This window comes from Euprymna scolopes, chromosome 21 (assembly GCF_053919585.1).
Source record: "Euprymna scolopes isolate OS-2025 chromosome 21, ASM5391958v1, whole genome shotgun sequence".
NCBI classification, from domain to species: Eukaryota; Metazoa; Mollusca; class Cephalopoda; order Sepiida; family Sepiolidae; genus Euprymna; species Euprymna scolopes.
The window spans coordinates 53,060,926-53,081,572 of record NC_136502.1 but is presented as its reverse complement, the minus strand read 5'-3'; the positions used below and the strand labels follow the sequence as shown (position 1 = coordinate 53,081,572).

General features: G+C 33.7%; 1 protein-coding gene across 1 annotated transcript; it reads left to right on the top strand.

The window, feature by feature from the left end:
* The first annotated feature begins 1,301 nt into the window (after nt 1-1,301).
* LOC145242339 (uncharacterized) lies at nt 1,302-20,602 on the top strand. Its single transcript, XM_080105350.1, has 2 exons — nt 1,302-1,604; nt 17,612-20,602. The coding sequence occupies exon 2, from the start codon at nt 17,936-17,938 to the stop codon at nt 19,004-19,006; it is 1,071 nt and encodes a 356-aa protein (XP_079961476.1). The 5' UTR covers nt 1,302-1,604; nt 17,612-17,935; the 3' UTR covers nt 19,007-20,602.
* The last annotated feature ends 45 nt before the right edge of the window (nt 20,603-20,647 follow it).

The window sequence follows — 20,647 nt, the reverse complement described above, 5'->3', positions numbered from 1 at the left end:
GTAAATAGGTAATAGTATTTTTACTTAAAATGCATTTTTTTGGCACTTGTACAATTTATTATTTATACATTAAAAAATGAAAATATCGAAAAAAAAGTTTAAATTGTACGTATCCGTTATGGAATGGAGTTCTCCGGAAAAAAATTCACTTACTTTCATCAAGTAGTTTTTGTTTTACAGCGAAAATGCAATTTGTTATAATACAGAGCAAAAGGTTCAGTTTTTAGGAGGAAAAGCTCGTAATAAAGATGGGAAGGGAGTGTCGGCGGTTTAACTGGAGTTATCTCCCGTGGCGTTTTTAAAATTCAAACAAATTTTTAAAAAACTCCAAGATTACTGCCTTCAACGTGCTGTCATAAAAACGTGTTTTTCCGCTGTAAAAAAAAAAAAAAAAAAAAAAAAAAAAAACTATTCGATCAAATTAAGTGATTTTTTTTTTCGGAGATCTTCAGTTCAAAACGGATACATACAATATAACCTTTTTTCGATTTTTAATTTTTTTGATGTCTTGATTAAACTGTACAAGCACCCATTTTTTTAATTGAAAACTTATTACTGCACCTTAATTTTTTTTAATTCTCGGTTTAAGATCAACTGATTAAACTTAATTATTAAACCGTATTATTCTGTTCTTTTTTTTTTTTTTTTTTTAAGTATATTTCCTTTGTTATTCAAATTTTTTTAAAGGAGATTACCTAAGCATTTTTTCATAAAAATAAATTAGATGACTTTCATGTTCAATCAAATATAAATTGCTTTAGTGCAAGATTATCCAAGATTTTATTTTAATAAAAACTAAATAATTTTCATATTGTATTAAAATCCAGATACCGCGTTTTTTTTGTTTTGTTTGTTTGTTTTTTCTTTTACTTCTGGTTACTACTGACCATTCTACTATACGATGAATGTTCTGGAAAAGTTCATTTGGTTAAAGTTTACTATTTTTAAAATATATTATTCTGAAAAACAGCAAAGTTCGTTTGCTTATCTTAAAACTGGTAAACATTACTTGGCCTTCGGGACAAGATCAAAGTGTAGTATCTGTTCTTCAGATGCTGCACTTCAATTTCTTGTTCTCTGTCAGTGGAGGAGAAATCCTTCACGACTGAGACAATTTTTGTTTTTGTTCCTTTTCTCCACGTTAAAAAACGACCCTGGTGTCTAACTCTGTCCCGTGGGGAGGCATTGTAAATAGGAACATTAATCGGAAGGGACTTTTCTAGGACATTCACCGTGGAGCAGAATGGTTAGCAGAAACAGGAAGTAATATAAAAAAAAAAAAAAAAAAAAAAAAAACAAGCAAAAAAAAAAAAGTGTCGTCAGTTTTATCTTCAGAAACACGATCATGCTCCTTGTCTTTTCTCTCAACAATCAACTAAGGTCGTTTTTTGATTCAATTTTTTCCGTTTAGAACTCTTTCCCACAATGCACTCCACATCCCTTTTTTCACCTCATAAATGCTTTTCTCTTCGTTAAACATTTTTTTTTTTTAAATTCTGAGTTCAGAACAAAGAAAATAGATTGTTTGGAAAATCGAGTTTTGGTACTGTGAAAAACCTTTTGATGCAGTTTTTTATATTATTATTCAAGTGTCGTTTTGAAAGGTAAGTGAGAAAATTATATAAATTATTTTAATTTAAGTTATTTATTATTAATTTTTTCCCTTTCTAATTGTTTTTTGAGCACAATTCTTCGATTGAATTTTTGTTATTCTTTTAAAGCTCAATTGACTTTATAATTGAAAAGATCCACAAAGACGTTTTACATTTGTTTAAAAAATATGATTTTGATTTTTGAAGTTGCAAGTCTTCCTTTAATTAATAGAGATAAAAGAGGAGAAAACCGCACATTTTCCTATCGATTATTAATCGAACATTATAATTCCTGATTAAGCACACTAAAATATTTTCAATACATGTTACTTGTCCAAAGTCCCCTTATATTAAACAACAGAAAGAAAGAAAGAAAAATGTTTGATGTACGTACTCACGAGGGAACGAAAATATCATATTCCAAAAACAAAGTAAATTGATCAAATAGTTTTATTTTTAATTTAAAAAAAAATCAAATTTATGGATTACAGAAGTGTGGCTTGACTGTCATTTTTAAAATGACCTAAAAAATAAACATTGGCTAAGTTTATGTTGTAATGTCTATGAACTCCCATTACTTGTTTAAAATGTTCTTTATAAAAATAAAACAATTTGAACAATTTACGTCATTTTTAAAAAGAATATTTTTGTTGGTGCTTATGGATCTATGTTACTGCGCTATTTTTTAAATAGTATTACTGAGTTAAATTTTTACAATATTTTTGTTCATTAAATTATTAAGTAAAAGTACAGAATAGTTACAAAACACCCACCCCATGTTAAGAATGGCTTTCTAAATCTTATTATTTCAACACGGTAACATAAATGCAAAAGTACTTTTTGTTTTTGCATGGGTACAAAAATCATACAAATTTTTCTTTGTTTTTTATTTGACATTTGGTAATTGTGGACAATAACTCATATTTAACCATAAACGTAAGGGTTCGTCAGGTCGTTATGCAAATTCATAAAAAAATTGTCACTCTCACACACACAAAATAAATCTCTAAACACTTTGCAAATAAGGAATTATACAGGTTCTTGTTTATTCTGAACTATTACATACAAAACGTATTACAGCTCAGTAACGTGCAGGGAAAATTTTCAGGGCAAGTGCTCAAGTAAAAAAAAAACAGCAAAAATATAGTAATGGACACCTCTAAAAAGGACACTTTTAAAACTAGAGTAAAAGGGGCAGGTGCTTGGACACTTGATCTTGTCAAAAGCTTTGGATATATTAAGGGCTACAATCCACCTGCCTTATCCAGTGCATGGTCTTTGAGCTTGGATATCCACAGTAGAATAGGCTTGACTAAATCCGTACTGTTGCTTAGAAAGTTTAGCATTTACAAGGCTATGGGCTATCAATAGATTGATTAACAATTCTAAGAGTTTAACAAAGAGAGGAAGAGGAATCATGGTGGCGATTATTATGTGAATCAGTTCTTCCACCAGAGTTCTTGAACACGATTACTATAGAGGTAAGTTTCAAGCTATCTTGGAAACAAGAGAGAACAGGAATTAGATTAGCAGAGTATTTTTTTTTATTAATATAGCAAGGATTAGAGTAGGCCCACTCACCTTGGAGGTGTCTAGGTTTTCTTTGATATTCCAGACATATAGAAAAGGTGAGCTTCAGATTTTCATGTGTGATTTCTGACCACAGTGGAAAATTTGGAAGGGCGTAGTTTGTGGGATTTAAAGTAGAGTTTGAGGTGAATCAGTGGGCAAACAGTTCAGCCTTCTTACTTGCCGTGGAATTTGGTGGTTGGATATTAAAGGAATTCTTGAGTGCCCACAATTCACCACCATATTAGAAATTTTTCAGAAAATGCAATTTCCTGAATTCACTGACTCTGTATTTTCTTGTCATTTCTGTATACTTTCTCTTGGCTGCAGATATGCCCTGATTTCTAGCTTCTATAAATTTTTCCCATTTGTATCTAACTTAGGCATTGAATTAGCAGAATGCTTCCTGCTTTTGTTCAATTTTCTATAGAAAAGTTGACACAAATACATCAAGCCACAAAAGTTGGCTCCATACTCGGAGAACTTAAGGAAACCATCCTGCAAGGCTGACTTGACACATTCAATGAAATCAACAAAATTTTGCAGTCATACTGGTCATAATGAACTTACCATTGGAAATGGTATTTTAATAAAAAGTGGTCAGATAATTTTACCTCAAGTGATGCAGCCGGAAATATTACAAAAAATTCATTATGGTCATTAGGAAATGGAAAAATGTAAATTGTGAGCTAAAAGCTGCATTTGTGGAGCAACATTGTGATATCAGTAGAACTGTACAATGTGTTATTTGTCAAGAGCAGCAGAAACCCTGATGTGCAGAATGCTTAAAACCACATGAAATTCTAGTAAAATCCCGACAAATAATAGCCACAGGTTTGTTTCAGATTTTTCACAGGTATAAGGGAACTATTGGGAGAGTTAGCCTTGCTATAGAATTTATACTTGAAGTCAATGCTTCAATACTTCTGTTGACCCACTTAGTTGCCTCATTTGTGAACTGTTTAGCAAAGATTTTATTCCTTGACTGACTTTGATGGATTCCCAAACACAAATTCCCCAAAATTACAACTCTATTGATAATTGTTATTAACTTATCAGCTTGTTATGTTTGCATAATTTTCTAGTTTAAAGGTGTAATATGAGGTGGTATCTATTCTGAAACTTTTTATTTTATTTAAAAACTAAATAAAATGGCATTAGGTTATCTCATTGAAAGACAAAAAGTTTTTTTAAAAATTGATGAATTTCTTTGAACTTTCCAGAATCAGCTATTAATTTTGAATCAAATCTAGAATCAGCGATAAATTTTGTGTAAAATGCGTAATTTTATACCTGGATGTTTGTACTTAAGAAAAAACAAGTCACCTTGTTTATTCTGAAAACTTTTTTAGATGTAAGAGACATCATCTTGGCAATTGTTTACTTTCAATATGTGGTTAGTATTGCGTTCAATAAAGGCTTAACCAGTGAGCATCCATACCTATGTGAATATTTAACAACTATTTTCACTCAAACCATTGCTTTCTTTCATTTTGACAAACTTGACATGAACCCAATTTTAACTGTTGCCAGAAAAAATATTTATATAGACAGTTTGTTTTTATTTTGTAAACTCTATTGAAAAATGTAGACCAATTGCCACAATGCAATGCTTCTTAACTAAATACTTCTCAGTTTTCATCTATAATGAGAAAACCATTGGAATTCTGGGCAAAAATGTTTGCTAGACATGTGCTTATATAGTCACTTACAAAAACTTTGGGTGTTCTGATTACTACTGTTTTTGTGAAATCCTTCATGTTTGTTCGCAACAGTTTATCTGAAAGACTGTTGTTCATTCTTGTTGCAGTATATCCTCTCTGCACCAAGCTCACCTCTCGAGATGTCTTTGCTGGTTTGCTCATGTTCTTTGTTGTCACCCAGATGATCTCATTCACAAAGTCATTGAATCAGCCACATCTTCAGAGTTGGATAAAACAATGCAGAGGTCAATTGAAAACCTGGCTCAAAACAGTAAAACATGATACGAGGGGTGTGCAATAAGTAATGCCCGTGACCCATTTTCCATTGGAGTAGAGGAACGAAACTTGGCACAGTTATTAGTCTTTCTCTACATAGGAACCATCCAGAGTTATGCATTTCTCCCATCGTTTGATGCAGCTCTGGAGACCATTTTTGTAGAACACCCCAGGTTGGTTCTGCAACCACGGTGTGACTTCAGAAATCAAGGCTGCATCATCTGGGAAACGCTTTCCTTTCAAAAACAACTTCATGGCTGGGAAGAGGTGAAAGTCCGAGGGTGCAAGGTCAGGAGAGTAGGGAGGATGGGGTAGGATTTTATAACCACACGCCCGTGCTTCTTATCTGGCGACATGCGAGTTGGGGACCGGAATGTTGTCCTGCAGGAGGAGGGTACCCTTGCTGATCTTGCTCCGCCTCTTGATTTTGATAGCTTCCCTTAATTTCCTCAAAAATGAAGCATAATAGGCTCCTGTAATTGTTGTACCCTTTGCCACTAAATCTGTCATCACTACTCTGTCCTGGTCCCAGAAGACTGTGAGCATGACCTTGCCAGCGTAGGGTTGCACCCTTGCCTTCTTTGGGGGTGGTGAATCCAAGTGCTTCCACTGCATTGACTGGGCTTTGGTCTCTGGATCATAGTGATGAACCCAGGTTTCATCCTGTGTAATCAGTCTTTTGAAAAACTTTGACTCATCTTCTTGGCACATCTTCAAATTCATCCCCGAGCACTCAATGTTTCTGGAATGGTATGAGCAACCTGAGAATCCATCTGGCAGACACGTTATGCATATGCAAATGGTCATGAATGATAGTTTCTATAGACCCTGTACTAATCTTGACATCTTGGGCTATTTGGCAAATAGTAATGCACCGATCTTCCAAAATGGCAACCTCAACTTGACAGACAGATGCCTCATCAATGGCAGAAGGGGGGGGACCAGGTTTGGGAGCTGTTTCCACAGACTTCCGGCCATGTTTGAATTCACAATGCCAGCGTTTTACAAGGATTCAGCAAACGTCACACATTTTAAGCTGTAACAGATAAACAGTAAGAATTAGTAAATTATGCTTTCATTAATGGACTATATTCCCCCCCCCCCCAAAAAAATATGACAACCTTACACTTTCCTATCATACACCTGAACCTGAGCACCCAACAATATCACTGGACATTGCACAATTCAGAAGCCTTTTAGTGAAGTTATTAAGTTCTGTTTAACCGTCTGGATTTATAAGAAAAATCTCACCAATAATTGGCTCTGATAAGCCTTATAAAAAAATGGTGAGCTTTATCAGTTTATGCATGAACCTGTTGGCATTAAAAACTGTATTCAGAGTTTAATATGCAAAAGAGGTATTGTCAAATATTTCATGTGAAATTCAAAGATATGTGTTATTGAATGAAATAATTTGTACTATTATGTATAGTGAGTAAGCATGAAAGCAATTAAGTGCAAATTTTCTATTTCAAATTGATATTTAGTATTTTTCAGTAATTCTAGCAATTTGCAGTGTCAAGCAATTATTTGTAAGAATTAGAATTTAGCTTTATGGCTTGTAAAAAGAACTAAGAATGAAGGAAAAGAACTATATAATTAAAGAAATTAGCAAAAGAATGTTTTCGCTTCAGATTTGTAAGGATTTGAAAAGAGATCATTGAACAGTCAATGAAATATCTCAAATGGGAATTCAACCAAGGAAAAAAGTATCTGACTGAATTCAAGAATTTAATAAAGTGAGATCTATCACAAATCTAAAGAGAATTAATAAGAAACAAGTGCTTCAAGTGTGTTTATATTTGAGGCTGCTGGAGCTCCTATGGTGTAAAGGGAAACTTGGTGTAAAGCATTAAGGAAGTTTACTTATGTATAAGAAAAACAAAGAAACCCATTATAACGAAAACGGCATAAGGAAAAAAGGTTGCAGTCGGCCCCAAAATACATGAAAGCTGATTTCAGTAAAGTGCCTTTAACAGACACATCAAGGATCACTCTCGATAGGCCTGAAGGATTGGCTTTAGGATGAGTTTTTAAGCAATAACATGACTCAAGATGATTTTTAAACGCTAATAAGATGGCGGTGTGATCATATGGCTGGGATTATTGGTAATGAGCTCATAGTTTTATTTAAAATGAAAGACGGGGTGAAAATGAATTCCAAAAGTTACTGTGATTTTCTAGAGTCGCATTTCATGAAACAAATTCAAAACTAGTCTTCAGCCAAATGTAGACCGTTATGCAAGATATGCATCCAAGTTTACTAAATCCTGGTTGAAAGGAAAGAAATTTGTCATCAGATTCTCATAGACTTGGCTTCAAATAAGTGTAACCTGATTCCCATTGAGAATCTGTGGAGCATCCTCAAGAGAGATATTTATTCTAATGAAAAGCAATTCAAAAGCAAGTGTGACATCTGAGAATACAAACAACTTACCAGCCTCTAAAATTGTAAATCTAAGCTAAGAGTTATTGAAAAAAAAAGAGGCATCTAAGCAATAAATTTTAGGAAGTTCTTATTTTTTTGTTAGTATAAATATATTAAATAAATAGTTGCAATTAAACTGACAGTAAATCAATCTGTTTTATTCTCTTAGTTAAGTTTATGTCTCTTAGTAAAGATTTTTCAACAAGAACTTATAGATTTCTCTAGCACTATATATTTCAGTTAATAATATTGAGTAGAGTCTAAAGAGTATCATAATATGACTTTTAACTTAAAAGATTTACTGATTTTCAAAAAGATATTGATGGGTTTGTTTAGAAAAAAAAAAACAAGTATCAAATTCAGATCCTTAATCGCAAAACAAGCACATCAGAAATGTTAAGGGATGCTTTAAATAAGTCTATTTTAATTTAAAAGATACAATAGATTTAATTATGTTTTTTTTGTATTATTTAAAAGGCATTGTTAAAATAAATAAAGGGAATAGATTCATTACGGTAAATTACCCGAATACAAAGTGACCAGATTTGTGAGACAGTAATTGCATTTTAAATGAAATATTAAATTTACTATTAGGGGAAGTCGGGGTAAGTTGAGCCAATTTTCCATTTTGGCTCTTCAGAACCCAAACGACTAATTATTTTGCAAAGATGAGTGTATTATTATAAAATTCTTTTATTTGGGAACATTTTGAAACAAGTTGCAGTTTTCTGCTAGTACACCTAAACCGACCATGTGCTTTACAAAAATGCATATCAAATAGCTCAACTTGCCCCGACCATGGGGCAAGTTGATCCAACCTCTGGGGTAAGTTGTGCCACACAGGGGTAAGTTGTGCCACGCAAAAATATGTTGCAAATAAAGAAAGAACAAGCCCAAAATTGTTGCTGTGGTTATAAAACAAATTATAATAATGAAGTAGAAATGTTAATTACAGCGAATGAACCAGCACAAAATTTGAAACATATATCTGAAAGTAAGTTAATGAAGTTGCTACTGTGACATGTCACAGCTGAAAACGAGCTGGCTAGAACAACGGACAGAACTGCCAACACTATTTGGCTGTGGCAGCTTGTAAACAACATCTTCTGCATTGAAACCCACTTCGTCCTTTGGGTTTGGAACAAACACAGGCTTCTCCGTTCCTACCTTCCCAGCAACTTTTTGAAGGAAAACACCTTCAAACTCAAAGTCCTCCCCGTTGAGAGTGTCAACCCAGGCAATATAGTTCACAGTTCGTGATTTGCCAGCACATTTGACAACCACAAAGTCACCTTCGATTATTGGGCTATCCAGATCAATATCACCATCACTATCTGATGACACATCATCAAATTCAAAATCTGAATCATCATTGTCACTTGAACATGGGGTTTTAGATCTCAGGGGACATGACTTTTTCCCACCAGCATTGAACAAACACTGCTTTGTTTTTGTTAATAGGCTCCTCTTTCTATTTTCAGAAAGGGCTATCAGCTTCTGTCGTTCAGGGCTGTCAGTCAAAATCTTTGAGCTGCCCTTTTTGTGACCACCTCTTCTTGCCTTTCTTGGTGCTGCTTTCGGAAATGGCTGAATTACAGATGGTGAAATGTATGGACGATGCATGACATCATGTGAGCTAGATGAAACACAAGACCCAGATGCGGATGGTTGCATAAGATCATCTTCTTGCTCTTTTTGTGGTCGGACATCATCACTGTACACGGGCAAGACTGCTCCAGGAACCTCACCTGATGGTCCTGCATCTTCCACAGTAGAATTTGCCTCAAGGCTTTCTGCAGCCACATTTTGCTCACGGTCAGTTGGAAGAGAAGGGGAAAAGTCAATTTCCCTAAAGATGTTCCGGTTAAATGGATGAATGCTCGAGACTTGGAATCCAGCAGCAATGTTCAATGGTGTCATGGCAATCATCTGGGCTTGGTTCACTAGAGCTGGGATTTCATATATTGTTACTGTTTTCCCTGGATTGGATCATAGCCACCCATGCATGGCTCTGTTGTACGCTGTTTTGAAGGGTCCATACACTGACCGGTTGAGCGGCTGGAGACGATGGGAAGTGTGTGGTGGAATGGTCAGTAAGACAACGCCATGAGATCTTGCTGTGTTCACAACATTCAAAGAAATGTGTGTCATGGTTGTCGAGGATTAAGAGGATTTTCTTTCCTGGTGAGCATCTGGTGTGCTTGATGATGTGATTTAAATATTCCACAAACAGCTCTTCATTCATCCAGCCACTTCGTATTGCCCTCTCTATGCACTGTGTTGGTCCACCTCTGATGAAGTGATCTCTGTAGTGGACTCTGGATGAACATAGGAGGCACGACTGATCCAATTGCTCTCACAGTGTACACCACCGTTACCAATTCCCCGCGTTCAGCGGAGGTGATTGAACCAACTTGTTTCTTTCCTTTTTCTGTGACAACGACTCCAGGGTTTTGAACGGTGGTGCACCCAGTCTCATCAGTGTTGTAAATGTCATTTGGTGAGAACTTGTAATTGTCCATTATCTGACTCAAGTTGTTGAAAAATTTATCAACAACTGGGCGGTTGAAGGCTGTGGCACGTCTAAAAGATGTTGCTTCTGTCACTCTAATTGCCAGGTTCCGGCGCTTCTTCAAGCCTAACCACCAATCATGTCCTGCTTTTTTCTCACGATCCCAACTTGGTGGCAGATTGAGACAGTTTTCTTTAGCAAACTCATATGCCAGTGTGCGAATCTTCTCAATGACAAACCATGAAACATGTCTGACAATTGTTTCACGTGGTCAGCCAAATCTCTTTCCATTTCAGGACTAAAAAACCAATTGCCGTAAGGAAACAGGTGTGTAAGCAGTCCCTGCTGGTTGACTGTCTTGTTTGTCCATGTACCGCTTCAGTGTCATTCGATCAATGTTAAAGTCCTCTGCAGCACTCCTCACACTCTGACCTCCAGTAACAGCAGTCTGTTCCATAACGTATGTAGGAGTTTGTCCACGATTTGTCTTTCGCACGTAGTGGCACATGTCTGGTGGGCTTTTTTTCTGTGAAACACACAAAAAAAAAAAATGAAGTTAACACAATAAATCCGATAATGATGTAGAATATTACTAGAGTGAACTAGTTGATTCAGTGGAGTTCCTGGCATAAGTCTGGAACATTGAACAATGAATGCCAGAACAGCTGGCATTTGTAGAGAGGCACCTGCCTCTCCTGGCATGTTTAGCCAATCAGGCACCTCCAAATGGAATAACCCACCATGCCTGACTAATTGTAGGCTAGTCCATAATGGTGGAGAGGGGAGGTAAGTGCATTCTTGATTCTACAATGATAATAATAATAATGTTAAAAATAATAATGATAATAGTAATAATAAAAATAATTATTATTATTAGAATAACAAAGCGCCTGTACAGCATGCAAATTCCTATCCAAGCACGGCCTACACATCTTAAACATTTACCAGGTAACCCATAGATCTAATTCTTATACAAGTAGAGCATGTAACTTATACAACATGCATTTTGAATTCACTCTATAACAGGCCTACTGATGTGGTTGCACATTCATCTGTTTCTTGAAAACATGTAAAAAGACATATGGGGCAAGTTGAGCCAGTGGCACAACTTACCCCAGTAGCATTGGCTCAACTTACCTCAGTCTGACCTCATTGAATTGTCTGTTCAAATGCATGCATCTCATGTGTGGTGAATGTAAAAATCTTTTACAGGTATGAAGGCAAGTAATTGAACAAACAACTACCACATATTATATATAATCAAACTATTACTACACACAAGAAACATGCACTCACCTCTGTAACGCTTTATTTTACTTTTTTGGCACAAAATCTGATTTTCTTTTACTGCATCAACCTCCAATATTGGTTCAGCAAAACAAAATGGTGGAGGTTAAAGTCACGTGATCAGTTGTTTATAGATTGCATACAAACTTGGATTGGCTTAGTCAATTGTGGTTAAAAGGGGGTGGCTCAACTTACCCCTATGCTCAACTTACCCCGACTTCCCTACTGGTTTCAATTTAATGAAAAAAGTAAGAATATTGCAATTTATAATATCTGTTATGAAACGCATTGATTATATTTTGTTTCTCCAAAATACAGTAAAGAAGCATCAGTTTAATGACATAATTTATAATTATTTTAATCTTTAAATTCATTTCGTCAAATAACTAAAAAGTTTTGAAGAAAAACATTTTATGGGATGATTTATGGTAATTTTCAACTTTCCCAACTGAGAAGGTGTTATGATTAGAAAATTTACCTACTCTACTTGTTGGATATAGATATGTGGTGATGCATAGTTGAATAGAGGTACACGCACATTCTAGATGGAGTTAATGTACATTTTTTTGTATCCCATAAAAATGACCGAAATTGTAATTAAATAAAAACAAACAAGTTTTACATTCCTATGAATTGTGCAATGTAAAATAAAAAGGGAAAATGTAATATTTTAATGTTTACAATTCCAGAGATATTGATTTGTGACTATATAAGAGATAAATAAGCAACAGAAAACAAGAGAACAGACTGACATCTCCTCATCGACGAACCACACACCAACTAACCCCACACAATTAATGTCTCTCTCTCTCTCTCTGTTTATCAATGAACTAAAAGCTTAATTGTAAATAAAACTTATACTTTGAAATTTGTCCATGTGTTGATTTTGAGAATAGTAACAAAAGAAGTATCAGTGTGTATATATTATATAAATTATATATAAATTCAACAACGCAACATACAGCTTTGTGCAGCCATTCTAGTGCTACCAAATCAGGCTATCTGAAGATATTAGCTTCCTGAGACGAAATATACCTAATATTGATGCCTTTTGTTTTTCTACTTCCTTTTGCAAAACTTAATTATGTTCTGCAAAACAAAACCCAACAACACACCTTTCTCCCCTTTTTCTTTCTTCCCATTTCTCTTTCTCTCTCCCCCACTTCCTGACTAGTTCCTTAACTTAAAATGTACCAAACATTAATACTGTAACCCGTTTTCTCTCTCCCATTGAAAAACTCATTCATGTTCTGCAGGACAGGGAACAAAAACGATAAAATCCACTATAAAACAACCAAACAAAACACTACAAACTAGCGATTGAAGAATAAAAACCTACAAAATAACTAGATGCAACATGAATACTATTTCCAAAATAACTGGATTTGGCATTAAATAACCCAAAAAGGGTTGATATGGCGTAAAACAACCAAACCAAAACAAACGTATACAGCCATTGCTGTGAATGAAATGATAGGCTACATCAGTTTATGCATAAATCTGTTAGCATTATAAATAATCACTGATTTTCAAAGCGACATTGACAGGTTTTATATATTTTATTTTTGGGAATCCTTTGAGATGTGGCTTCATAATTTGTGTGTTCACTTTTTTTAAAGTAACTATGAGAATAACAGTCTGAAAAAATGACTACACAAATTGATAGGTTTGTTCAAACAGAAAAAACAAGTGTCAAATTCAGTTCCTTAACTGTTTGAGAGCCAAAAGAGATAGGTCATCAATGTTAAAAGATAGTGTAGAAAAAAGAAAACTAATCTTCAAATGATTATTTCACCAGAATGATAATTCAGTGAAAGATTCGGCAGTGATTCCAATGTCAGACTAGTCCATCATTCCATTAATGAGAAACAAACCTTGACAATATAGACTTGATTACTACTATTATTTTTTTATACAAAGATGTTAATATAGTTTACTTGAAACATTGTTTAGTGTGTATATAAAGGAAATTTGAATTTATAAAAGGCAAAACAATGCAAAGGTGTAACGGATAGATACGAGCGTAAGCAAATTAAGATATGATGGTGGAATAAACTATTCAAATTAAACTTTATTAATATATATATATATATATATATATATATATATATATAAAATATAACACGGAAATTACATAATTGTCGATGCAATAATTTATTTCAACCTTATGGTATTTTCAAGCATCTAAATCAGACAATTACATTTTTGATACTGAAAAAAAAGGAAAGAAAAGATTGGGCTTCGACCCTCAAAAAACCAGAGGGGGTGGTAGTAGCAATCCACTTAATACATTTTATAGAGAAGATGGTAGGGATTTAAAAAAATTAAAATTAAAAATAACAAATAAAAATATTAGATTAGACACTTATAATCGGCAGCTCGATGTAACCATAGATATACACACACACACACACACACGCAACACATATACATACACCTACACCCACATACACACACACATACGCCTCTAAAATGTACGTTCTTACACGTAAATGCCTTGACACGCGTTTACTAACCTAGGAAGAAAGGGGCGAAAGTATACGGATATATAGTGAAAGAAATAGAACAGCGCGTAATGGAAAAAGAAGAAAAAAACGAGAGGAAGAAAAAAAGAGGAGACAGTGATCAAATGTTAACTGTCATATTAGTCTAGAAACTCTGAGAAAGATAAGGGAAAGAAAATGGATGTTATACACGCGTCCTATAGTTAATTGAGTCATGGAAAGTAGGTCTATTAAAAGATAAATAAAAAATAATAAAAGTAAGAAAATAAAAATAAAAAGAATATTATATACAAAGTTTTAAAACTATCTGTATGTTATTATGTAAAAATTAGTTAGAAATAAATATTATCTTATAATTCATTTAAATATTGTATTTGTAATATAATACTATGAATTTAAAAAAATTGAGTCTTATGTATTTAATATTTTATATATTTTCATGTAAATAATTTATATTTCAATTCTTAATTGATTAAGAAGTGGAAAATTGTAATATTGGCCGCCCCCAATTCGATAGGACGTATCTAGTTTTGGTTAATATATACTTTTATTCACTCCGTACAACAAAAGTACTCTCATGCACGCATAAAGAAATAAGTAAAATAATTATATTTTTGTGTTGATTTGTATCAAATCTAATAATATCTAGTTCTAGTATTTGGTCTTTTTGACTTAACTCAGTTTAATAACTAATGTATTATCTGCAGAGAAAAATTATTTTCTTAAGGTTATCTCATCTATTTATAAGTAATTTGGATAAAACAGGTACTTCGGGGGGAAAAAAAAAATACCTAACTTAGATTTCGGACAACAAATCATAAAGTAGTTATTATCGAGTATATACCGGACAACACTATAATTGCCAGTGGGGTGGGGTGGGAGGGTTTATCGTAAATAATCTAGTGGTGTTAGATTCGGTGTCTTTACCATTATAGAATTCTCTGTTCGTCGGATCTAGAGTTATTGGTTATTTTAAATTTACATTTATGTCTACATCTGGCCATCAGTTCATCTCGTTTGTTTAGGAGATTATTGTGTTGGTACTTCAGGATTCTTATTATTATTAAAAAATAAAAAAATATGCCTCGAGGAAAAAATAATAATCCTGAAGTACTAATACTTACTCCCATTCCTCAACTGCCCCTAAAGTAACTCTAAATATATTGACCTGTATATCCAGTCCTTTATTCCTGCCACTGCCCCGACCTTGATTAACTATCCTATTTTTGAATACCTTTATGAGCCTTGGTAAAGCGGCTTCTCCACTTTCTTTCTACTAACCTTATTTCCTATACTTTCATTCTGCTGATCAACCTCTTTCCTTCTTTTGTTACAGTTTTTCTTTTTTTATTTTGAGTGTGGGATGTCCACAGTATCACAATAGTAAATATTTAAGTAAATAATAGTGTGCAAATATAAATCATATTTCAACAAGAACAATAGCCCGTTTCCAGAATTAAATTTTGTCAAGTTTGTGGAGGTTAAGTAGGACAAGTATAAACCTATCTCCCCCCCCCCTCGCCTTTGGTGAAATATAAGACGACTCTCAAGCCTTGTTAGGGTAATGACACTAAGTTAAAGGAACTTCTAAAACACTATCAGTCATCGAATACGATACAGCAATTGTTTTTCATAAAGAAATACTTGCTACAGAAATTGTGGTTGCATCTCATTAGTATTCACATTTGTTTTACTGCACATTTCCCACAAAAATACACTTTCTTACTTTTCGTAAATCTTCAATACTATTTATTTATTTTGAATAAAAACAATTTTATTCCCTACATAATAGAATGTAATTCAAGCAAATATCTAAAAAGGCATTTACTTTTGATGAAATTAAATGTTTTAAAAAAAGATATTGGTTATTTCATATAGAATGATTTCAATAGTAACTTGATAAAAATAAAATTGATAAATGTTGCTTTTTCAGCCTAAAGTGAACAAAATGCAAAAATTTATGTGTTCCTTTAAGATAAGTTTATTAATTGCAATAATCTAAAGCAATAATTAATATTGAACAATAGTTTTCACATTGGATTTCCATTTTACATTATGCATTTATCTATTATTTAAAGGATGACTGTGTGTGTATGTTTGTATGTCCAGCTATAATAAAGAAACTACAAAACAAACATCCACAAAGTTTATATATTCTTTATCAGCATTGCCTTGGATGATTAATATCTAAAATGTAAAAAAAAAAAAATTTATTTTGTGGGAGTCAACTGGGCCAGATTTCGTCATGGATGAGATTGGTTTTCCAGTGTTAGTACATACTAATTTGGAAAGAAAATGTTTATTCATTGATAGAGGAATTTATTAAACAGTCGTCTTTGTGTGTATATATATATATATATATATATATATAATGCCTAGCTAGAGAGGAATGGGCTAAGAGAAGAGAGAATGGAGATTAGGAAGAGGGAGAATAAGATGGAGAAGGGAGAAAGATAGACAAATAGAGAGACGTAAAGAAATAGAAATTTTTATAGAAATATGTTACGTTTTTGACCCTGCTCTTAAAATATAAATCTAACACAGGAAAACTGAAAAATAATTTTTCAAATTCAGAATAAACACATTTCTAAGATTGAAATCTCTTTATTTCAATATCACTCAATATTTGAGATTTGTAAGCATTGTCTTTGGTTTTCTTTTTCTACAAGTCTTGAGTTCTTTCAATCTATGTCTGAAAAACTGGATCAATGCGGATTTAAAAATCCCCATCAAATGAAAGAAACAAAAGGACAACATTTGATTGGCACTGGTTGATCTGATCTTTCCAAATGCACGTGGCATCTGTAAAAAAGCATAAAAACATAATTTTCTTTTTTTGCCAGTAAGATTTATTTATTTATGGAGGGTGCATTGTTTTTATTTAAAAACTTTAAAACTATCTCTTTCACTGTCTGCAGACAGAGCAGGTTAGTGTTCTAAATTTAAATGTCGGTTTTAATCTAGGGAAAATCCTATAATCCTGCAAAAGTTGTGTACCTTACATTAAAGAATAAATATTTGTTCCATCCACTCTTTTCTTTTAAAATAAAACTTTACTTATATTTATAATCACTTTTGTGCCAAAAAACACAAACAACTTTGGTTTTTGTTCTCATTTAATATTAAAATTCTTACGAGAAATGATATAACTGTTAAAATGAGAGATAATTATCTCCTGCTAATTTATTAAAGTTTTGTTTAAATAGTTTTATTAAACAGTTTTGTAAATTAAAAAAAATAAATCTTAATGGCAAAGATTTGAACAAGTCAGTTTTTCATGCTTGTTAGCAGATGTCACCTGCATGTACAAATGTCAAGGTCGACCAGTGAAAGTACCGCAAACTGGGGTGACACCTGCCACCCTGGGTGACTTTAATCCTTTGAAATAAATATAAATTAAAATAATAATGAGTAAGTAATATATAATCTCTGAATTTTAAATATAATTTCCAGATCCTATACGATTTCATAATTTTACAGATGCATAGTGGCGCAGCAGCAAATATTTGCTGCAGAGTTATTTACACATTTATTTATTTTTTTTATTTTATTTTAATGGCGCAAAGTCACCCCGGGTGGCCAGAGTCACCCCATCTTACGGTAGTTTTTTTTTTTCTCTCATTTGGTGGTGTCAGTCAACCCTCATTGATCCAGAAAACTAAATTGAATTTATTTTTTTATTTCTGCTTTATTTTTATGATTTCCAATTTGTTTAAGAATATGTTTATGTTTCTTCACAGATAACGATCATCGTCGTATGAATCTGAAAATTCCAATGTTGGCAGTGGTTTACCAATATTTTAGTCAGAATTCTTTCTAGAAAGATATCAGGTATATGCAACAGACCATGTGAAGGTTGTCAACATCATAAGTGGAAGTGACTTTTTTTGTGGAATGTACAGAATTCTAACTAGGGATACCGAGGTCATCATTCCATGTCCTTAAACTGTGAACAATCATCACTTCCCACAGCTAACAGTTCGATTGGGAAATAAATGAATTGCTGAGATTTCTTACTCGTCAGGCAAAAGTGGACTGGCATTTTCACATCATCTTGAACCAACATGGAAACGTATGCAAAACTGAAGCCATATTCTTGTGAGGTATGCACACTATCATTTACAAGCAGTTCTGATTTAAAACGACATGTACGAATACATACTGGGGAGAAACCTTATTCCTGTAATGTGTGCGCGGCAGACTTTTCGGACCACTCAAATCTAAAGAGCCACATGAGAACACATACGGGAGAAAAACCTTATTATTGTGAAGAATGTGGTTCTGCATTTTCACACAGTTCGACCTTGAAAGTACATCTGAGAATTCACTCCGGTGAGCGACCATATTCCTGTCAGGTCTGTGAGCATGCATTCTCAGAATATTCTTCTTTAAAACGACACATGAGAAAACACACCGGGGAGAAACCATTTTCTTGTCATCTGTGTTCATCCGCGTTTGCTGAGATGTCCATCTTAAAAGAACACATGCGAACACACACTGGTGAGAAGCCATATTCTTGCAACGTGTGTGCATCTACATTCTCACACAGTTCTTCTTTAAAAGTACACATGAGAATCCACACAGCCGAGAAACCATATTCTTGTAATCTGTGCGAAGCCGCTTTTTCAGACAATTCTAATCTAAAGAACCATATGCGACGGCACACTGGAGAGAAACCTTATTCTTGTGAAGTCTGCGATTCTGCATTTTCAGAAAGTTCTTCCTTGAAAAAACACATGCGAACGCACACTGGGGAGAAGCCATATTCTTGCCAGATATGTGACGCTGCCTTCTCGCAGAATTCATCGCTAAAGAACCACATGCGAAAACACACTGGTGAAAAGCCTTACGTTTGTTTGATATGCAATTCAGCGTTCTCGCAAAATACTTCACTAAGAAATCACATGCGACGACACACTGGTGAGAAGCCTTATTCTTGTCAGGTGTGCGACGCCTCCTTCTCACAGGCGAACACCTTAAAAATCCACCTACGTACACACACTGGAGAGAAACCTTATTCTTGTGAAGTTTGTCAAGCTGCGTTCTCACAAAAGGCCAACTTAAAAATACACATGAAATCCCACGCTCGAGCTCTCGGAAAGAAATGTAAATCAGAAAAAAAATCAAAGGTATGAGGATGAGAGACCCCTTGACCTACAAGAACTAACTCACCATCACATCATTTGAATCTGAAGACTCTTTTGTTACTATTTGTTTCCTCAATGTTTTTCTAGTCAAAATACTTTCTCGAAAGACATAGGGTACTTGCGGGAAGAACCAAATGAAGGGTGTCCAACGTGTTCAACAAACAGGATTCGAACTTATAACACCTAGATTGTCAGTCCATGTTGTTAACCACTTGGCCACCGTCACTTCTCAAGAACTAACTGATTTAACAAGAAAGAAAAAATCTCATTCTTATAAAATATGTTCATCTACATATCATAACTATTAATGTCTTGCAGAAGATTATGCCTGACGATGAATAGGTGTGTGCATTTACAGGGAAGGAGTACATAAAATGATACAAATTCAGTCTTAGTCCGATATTACTTGAGTTTGTCACAATTATCATAAATAGATGTAATATAGCTTCATTTTTATTTACCCAAATTCAAAGTCCTCCATTTATTGTCGCCAGCCAGCATCTATCTTGTCCTGTTCTCATGTCTCCAGTGAGAACTCGCATAACAGATGTAAAAGGGAGGAGGTAACTTTGCCTGAAACAGGAAATGAGTTACCCTTGATCATAGTTATACCTTTTTGACAGTATGTTTTTACAAAAACATTTGATTCATAGAAATCTTAAGTTTCTGAATAAATGGAATAGACTCGAGTGATACTGTCATCATTTTGAATAAAAGTATGAAATAACATCATTATTTGAATTTTCTTTTAAATACCAGAATGATTTTTCAAACTATTTGGACTTTTAAAGCTTGTTATTTAAAACTATTGACTAGGTATAAAGGCATATTTTCCTTCTGGCAGCATTTCATCTAACAAATTTACTGTGATGTCTATTATCTTTATGTGTGGACATCAATTCAACATTCAGTTTAGAAAATATCTATTTTAGATAATGTGGTTTTATTTGAAATTAGATAAAGTAAAAATAGAAATTGATTTGTAGATTAATTTGTATTTTCTAAAGAATAAAATGCTGTATGCTCTTTGTGTGTAATAAGACACTATTACTATAGGTCAGAATGGACCTGAGATTAGTGGTAAAGAGGCTGACTCCATTCTTAATCTATGATATAAGTCTCACCTGTTTAAATGTACGTATGTTTGTATGTCTGTCTGAAACTTTCGACAGAGGCGACAGATTTTCACAAGATTGATATCGTTTTGAAGTTCGCCCCTTCGGATGATAAATATCGAAAAATTGGTTAAAAACATTAATTTCTTCACCCTCAACTGGGCAACCATCTGAAAAGCAAATGATATGCTTTTCATGTCCTGCATGCACATCTACCAATGGAGAGAAGAACTTTGAATCATAATTTTAGATTTTATCGTTGCAACTGATTAATATAGGTGAATGACTAAATAAAAGAAAGAATTTAAAACAACAAGCTGAAAATATCATGTTGGACATTAAGTGTGATTACAGTTTGATGAACAAGCATCCTCTTTAATGTTTGGATTGCCAGTGTTCATTTTCAGCAGATAAATATTAAGTTGGTGCAAAAATAATAATGTCGTTTTTTTTTTTACTTAAAGTTGAACATCAAAAAACTACATTATTTTTACACGAACCTAATAGCTGCTTT

Coding starts and splice junctions, on each gene's coding strand:
- LOC145242339 (XM_080105350.1), top strand. CDS start 17,936: ATGGAAACGTATGCAAAACTGAAGCCATATTCTTGTGAGGTATGCACA.